The sequence below is a fragment of the Salvelinus fontinalis genome, chromosome 29 (genome assembly GCF_029448725.1).
Source record: "Salvelinus fontinalis isolate EN_2023a chromosome 29, ASM2944872v1, whole genome shotgun sequence".
Taxonomy (NCBI): domain Eukaryota; kingdom Metazoa; phylum Chordata; class Actinopteri; order Salmoniformes; family Salmonidae; genus Salvelinus; species Salvelinus fontinalis.
Genome location: NC_074693.1, coordinates 26078984 through 26085644, shown reverse-complemented (window position 1 = coordinate 26085644; position 6661 = coordinate 26078984). Strand labels below are relative to the sequence as shown.

General features: G+C 43.1%; 1 protein-coding gene across 1 annotated transcript; it reads right to left on the bottom strand.

Moving 5' to 3' along the window:
* Positions 1-3685: 3685 nt before the first annotated feature.
* LOC129827709 (ADP/ATP translocase 2-like) lies at positions 3686-6431 on the bottom strand. The gene is made up of 4 exons (XM_055888800.1): positions 6224-6431; positions 4561-5044; positions 4298-4438; positions 3686-4160 (listed from the first exon to the last, which is right to left on the bottom strand). The coding sequence occupies exons 1-4, from the start codon at positions 6332-6334 to the stop codon at positions 4003-4005; spliced, it is 894 nt and encodes a 297-aa protein (XP_055744775.1). The 5' UTR covers positions 6335-6431; the 3' UTR covers positions 3686-4002.
* Positions 6432-6661: the final 230 nt, after the last annotated feature.

Sequence of the window (6661 nt, the reverse complement as noted above, 5' to 3'; positions counted from 1 at the left end):
GATGTGAGCCATGACCAGCCTTTCAAAGCACTTCATGTCTACCGACGTGAGTGCTACGGGGCGGTAATAATTTAGGCAGGTTACATTCGCTTTCTTGGGCACAGGGACTATGGTGGTCTGTTTGAAACATGTAGGTATTACAGACTCAGTCAGTGAGAGGTTGAAAATGTCAGTGAAGACACATGCCAGTTGGTCCGCAAGTTGCAAGTGTAGTGCCAAACACAGACCTGAGACAGAGCTTGTTCAGGATGTGCTGCCTGAGGTGGACACTGGTCTGATTTATGGACCATATGAGGCTGGTGGGAGGAGCTGTAGCAGGATGAGCTCATTGTAATGGCTGGAATGGAATAAATGGAACGAGGTCAAACATGTGGTTTCCATATGTTTGATCTGTTTGATACTATTCCATTGATTCCATTCAAGCCATTAGAATGAGCCCGTCCTCCTATAGCGCCTTCCACCAGCCTCCTCTTCTATAGACAGGCTGACCCATGAAAAATGACTTGTCATGGCTACAATAACATTGTTGTACAAGGGCAGTTTCTGGACACCTGAAGGAGGTCACTGATTCCCCAAGCCAACCAAAATAGCCATGTTTAAAAAAAAAAAATTGGTATGCTTTGTGGCTGCAATCAATGTATTGTTGTGGACACAAGTTCAAATTCAGGGAATCTGTCAAACTTTAACTATGCCTTTCTCAATAAGATACCCCACTAGCACAACTTTTACTTTATTTTATACAAAAAACGAAGGACCATTGTTTAAGTTTCTTTGCCATATGAGACTTTGTAATCAAATGATGTAAATCATGTTTGGATAAAAAAAATGTTTCTCTCATGGAATGTAATTTATTGACCACTATAGATTTGTCATAGAAATCAAGTGTAGACATGTCAAGGAACGCATTTGGTCCATCATTTACGTTTATGTTGTTGGTGACCCACGCTTTGGTGCTATGCCAACAGTGTGCAAAGGATAGATAAAATGCTAGTAACATACATTCACCTCAGGATGGCACTCTATGCATTTCTACGACTGGCAGGTGAACCACAAATCACACTGGTGATGGTTAAACAAGTCTATAAAAATGAATACAGATCCCAAATACCATTTAAAATATGGAATAGAATTATAATATGAAATAAGTGTAGCCTAAATGAGCAACTGACGACGGATCAGCTCCTAGAGAGATATTACCACCTAGCTTGCAAATATTGAAGCGGTTCATTATAATGCTTACTAACCAATGAAAATGAACTAAATCACCAATTTGGCACATCATTGGGTACGCATTATATTTTCATTGGATTTTGCACATCAATTGGTAAACGTTATAATAATCCACTTTAAAATGTGCAACCGTATGCGGTAATATCTCTCTAGGAGCTGATCCGTCGTCAGTATTGTGAAATAATTCTAACGTTAAGGCAAATGTTGAATGGAGAAAGCTGATCCGAGAGCAGCGTCCCCTTTCTTTTGATCCTTTCAGTATCGACACATGTTCCAACTATGCAGTTAGCGACCGTTCTCTCTGCGTGGTGTTTTGGGAAAGATGCATCATTAAACCACTGGTAAACCTACATTTCTTCACTATCGGGAAAACCGGCCCTGATTTGAACTCAATGTTGCCGTCCAATAATCACATTACTTTCATATCACTGACTAAACAGAGACGCGGCTGGATTTAGGGTGTGTAGCCTATTACGTCATTCACCAGGCAAGGACAGGATTATGCAACAGCAGCGCAGTCAGGAATGGATTCCGGCGCATGCCCCCAGTGGTGATGAGTAATCTGCTAAAACCATGTAATCCATCTGCACGATATGTTCTTTGACATTGGTTTTACACCAGTTAAGGGCAGATCAAACCAGTTTCACCTTTTGAAAAATGTGATCAGTAAATAATAATCACACCCCAAACCTGAAAACAGACTAATATTGTGAGTAATTGTAATATTGGCCGTTGTCCCTTTTTATTTGAATGACATCTTTCAAATTGGGATATATAGACAATTATTATTATTTTATTTTTTTACAAATCAGTCCAAAGGTGTGGCACTGAAATGGTGCTAGTCTGAGCTCTCTCCTATGACCTCAAATGGATGTCATTTTAATGACTCACGTGGACACAGCATAAATCTGACTGAATGCCACTGAGCCCCACTACTAAGTGACTCACTAATGCCTCCTAATTCAGTTGTAATGACGCAGAGGTGGAAAGGACATGCTGAAACATTACAAAGTTACCAGCCAAAGTTGTAGGTAGATCACCAGTCCAGACCATTTCTGCCGTGACACTGACGCAATGGTTAGTGCGATCTGTAATCCTTGGGATGTCCCTATTCTAGCCCAGGGGTGTCAAACTCATTCCATAGCGGGCCTAGAGTCTGCGAGTTTTATTTTTTCCCTTTCAATTAAGACCGGCAACCAGGTGAGGGGATTTCCTTACTTCATTAATTACGAGGAGTGAAAACACGCAGACACTTGGCCCTCCATGGAATGAGTTTGACACGTGCCCTAACCTAACCATTTTAAACGTCAACTGGATAGGGATTTCCCAAGGATCCCAAATAGCAAAGACCCTGATGCAATTCTGATGCAAAGGATTACTTCCTAAAAATTCCACGCAGGAGTTAGGAAGATTACAGATACTTCATACCCTGCTGGGTAAATCACATGTAATCTGAGGCATCGTGAGCTAAATTAAGGGTGTCTGCCATTGAAGAGCATCCTAGACACAATAGACCTATAGAGTTCGTGACAGGCCTACTTCAGTAGTTGTCTGTCTCCTCTACGCTAGTGAAGGTATCCCAAGGACAGGGATTATGACCGAATATATTGCAGCCAGCAGTGTAGTTGATATGAAAAGGGAAAGGACCATCTGTACTCTTCTTGATGACACAAGTTTGGATAGGCACCAATTGGTCTTTACACCTGCTCCTATCACATATCTGGAAGAATCTCAGCCACGTCTCAAGACTTCAAACATGTCAGCACCCACTGATTTTATTTCTTAGTAGTGCTTTATTTCATTCAGGTTTGCCACCATTACAAGTTACCCGGCCATCTTGTCTGAAGGGAAAAGGGAGTTTGCAGTATGATCCAGTGAATTAACACTGTTTCTCTGCAATGTGGATTGGCACCCAAACTCACAGGTTCAACAATAAAATTGACAACTTTGAGCAGGGTTGTTATTTTGGTTAATCTACACAATTGGCCACACGTTATGGTCCAGCATCTCTCCAATTCCGAGTCAGAAGAGGCTTGATGGGAGATAAAGTATGTTAAGAAGCCTGAAGTAATCCACTTCACCAGGTAATCCTGGATTCCTCAGCACCGGATGCCACTTAGTTTACAAATGAGTCAACTGCGTTCAAAGACACATTTTGATTAGGTAAAAACTTAAGCCACTGACTTGTCATAACTCCCTCTGCTACATTTTCTTTCATGTCGCCAGTGTTTGGAACCTTATCACCGGTTTGTATAGATTACACCAAGCCAGTCCAAGTTTGTCAGCTGACTTTGGCAGGAGTCCAACAACAACCGGCGAGTACAACCCAGAGATTAAGGTTACACCTCCAGGAATAAGACAAGCTGGCTCTCAAGAGAAACCACATTGAAGGGAAGCCAGGAGAATCACTACACACCATTCAGAGTTGCTACTTCGACACAAAGTAAAAAGCTAATTATAGGTTCATTCAGTAGGTTGCCTTTATTGTTACAGTATTGACAAAAAAAAAACAGACCATCTGGATGAAACGGGTTGATATCTAAAGATCTGGCATAGTTACCTTTGTTTTATGGGAATGACATTCTGGTGAGGGGGCAAACAAAACAAACATTGGGCCAATTAAAAAGTGCAGAACCAATTTTCCCAGTACAACTAGCACCGACATACTAGTTGGTCCCTATAAACAAGGTGGAATTTGACCGTCCTTCCAACTGTACAAGATATGTTACAGTTTAAACATCTCACAACATTTATGGTGGACATAAAAACAGTTTAGAGGACCTTCTTCAACTCATCGTACAAAACTAGCACAAAGGCACCACCCATGCCTCGGAGAACGTTGGACCAGGCTCCTTTGAAGAAGGCCTTGCCACCCTCATCCCTCGCGATCTTCTTCCAGCAGTCCATGGTGCCAGTGTACATGATGTCACCTGCAAAACACATGGAAAATAGGTCATACCTCTGCCTTGGCTGAATGGTACGCACAAGATGTAGCTCAATGTTGTGGATAGCGTGACTGAATACACAACATAACAAAACTGACAAGTGCTCAAAAGTTTACAATTACCTCCTTTGCGCCCAGACTGCATCATCATGCGACGACGGACGGTATCAAAGGGGTAGGATGTAAGACCGGCGACTGCAGTCACAGACTGCGCGATGGCCCAGCTGACAAGGATGCTTGCGTTCTTTGGATCTGGCAGCATGCCTACAGAGAAAAAAAACAAGAGAATTAAAGTAGGCTCTAACATTCTTTGAAACAGACACTTGCAGATCCTCTACTCAAATATGATGATTGAGGCCTGTGCTCAGAGCAGCCCATGGACTCACCCTTGGCTGTGTCATAGACGCCGAAGTAAGAAGCTCTGTAAATGATGATGCCCTGGACAGACACCGAGAAGCCCTGGTACAGGCCCTTCAGACCATCAGCCTTGTAGATCTTCTTCAAGCAGTCACCCAGGCCATTGAACTCACGCCCAGCACCGGCCTTACCGACATCAGCAGCCAGTCGGGTTCTGGCGAAGTCGAGGGGGTACACAAAACACAGGGAGGTGGCTCCAGCAGCACCGCCAGAGGCCAGGTTACCAGCGAAGTATCTCCAGAACTGTTTCTTGTCCACGCCATCCAGGAAGATTTGCTTGTATTTGTCCTTGAATGCAAAGTTGAGGGCCTGGGTGGGGAAGTATCTGATGACGTTGGCCAAGTTCCCTCTCCAGAATGACAGGAAGCCCTGCTCCTTGGGGATACGGACGACGCAATCCATGATGCCCTTGTACTGCTTGTCAACGGTAATCTGTTTGCTAGCATGTTGCACCTGTAAACAAATAGACAAATCAAAATCCCACTCCTGCTTATACTATACATTTACAAAATATCAAACATTTGAAGAGAAAAGGAAACTGTTTAATGACAAATATGTCAAAAAGGCTTAGCTATATGGGGAGTTCAACATGTTGTGTGCCCTTCAATCATTGCACAATGTTCTTAGCAAAGTTGACAACTACCAACTAAATAAACAAAGACAAGTAGCCAACACCCCTGATGATGCTTCTCATGGTAAGGAAACATGGGCAAACAAAATGTTTTGTCACATACACCAGAGCCTCAGTTAAATGTGTTCACAGGGTCACCCCTGGAGCAAATTAGGTTTAAGTGCATTGCTCAAGGGCACACCAGATCTTTCACCTTGTCGGCTCGGGTTTTAGAAGAAGCGACTTTCAGATTACTGGTTCAACACTGACAGCTTGGCTACCTGCCACCCTTAGGGCAAGCGCCAATCAAATTCCCTAGGGCAACATTGTGGATACCGGTACATGGATAGTAGTAGCTAAAATCAAGAAACTAGTCAGCACCAATCACATCTCGCCTTTCAACATTCACAATGCAGAAGAACCCGCCTCCGCACGAGTTTGGTGCTCGCTAGGCCTCAGTTCACACAGGATGTAGCCTCCGTTTGTTGCGACCTTGGCAATTTCTAGGGCCTAGTAACTACCAGCTGCGCCATATTTGATGCAATGGGCAAGGACACAAATGTGAGTAGTAGGGATGACAATGATCATAAGACGAACACGGTGTCTTTTACAAGTCAACTTGCGTGGTTGCGAAATAGTCCTTGGCAACAAGCAAGATTCAAGCTAGTTAAGCCAAATACAAAGACACCGGTCAACTACTGAACTGACAGTCTCAAGTGATCTCACCGAACGCGAAGAGGGACCAAAATGGAAGGGTCACTCGCATCTTCGCAACGCACCAATGTCATTAGCCAAGTTAACGTTAGGAGCTCGCTAACTAGTTAACTTACTGTCAATGTCACTAATAACATTAACGTTAGATATATTATTATAACTGACAATTGATAAATCTGTTTGACCATGCCATTTGATTTAAAAGAGCATTGCATTTTATTTCAAAGGAGATAGTGATCTTGAAAGAAACTACAGAGTCAAGGGCTAACATCAGTACATTACATTTCTGAAAAGCCAGTCAAACTTACCTGAAGAAGCAGCTTGATTCTTTCAATAGGGGCTACAGCTGTTTTGGAGATGGCAGCGGAAATACCACCAGCCAAGAAGTCCTTGCCGAACGAGATGACGGTCTCATTCATTTTCGGTTGTTATCGAGGACGTTGTTACAAGGAAACCTTCCCGTTCAACGAAAGGACTGCTGGGGTATACCGGCTCAGTCGAAATGGCCGATCCATTTAGTTGAGAGAGGATTTAATACCACTGTGTTCGCGAGACAAAACGGGAGCTGGAAGGCGGCATGCCATTGGTGCGCTAGTGGATTTAGTAGGCGGAAACCTATTTTAATGATTGTCCCCTCGCTTGAAAGATGAGATTTATCCCGTCTTCGTGAATTTGAATTAAACTGCGTTGGCCTCTGCCAAAACTATTTCAAAATAAGCATTTAATGAATATCATACATTAAAGGT

What these genes read in the sequence shown, in the direction of transcription:
- LOC129827709 (XM_055888800.1), bottom strand. Translation starts at nt 6,334, where the DNA reads ATGAATGAGACCGTCATCTCGTTCGGCAAGGACTTCTTGGCTGGTGGT. An exon ending in GAATCAAGCTGCTTCTTCAG is followed by an intron (nt 5,045 to 6,223) that starts GTAAGTTTGACT and finishes ATTTGTTTACAG; the next exon opens with GTGCAACATGCTAGCAAACA. An exon ending in CGTCTATGACACAGCCAAGG is followed by an intron (nt 4,439 to 4,560) that starts GTGAGTCCATGG and finishes TTTTCTCTGTAG; the next exon opens with GCATGCTGCCAGATCCAAAG.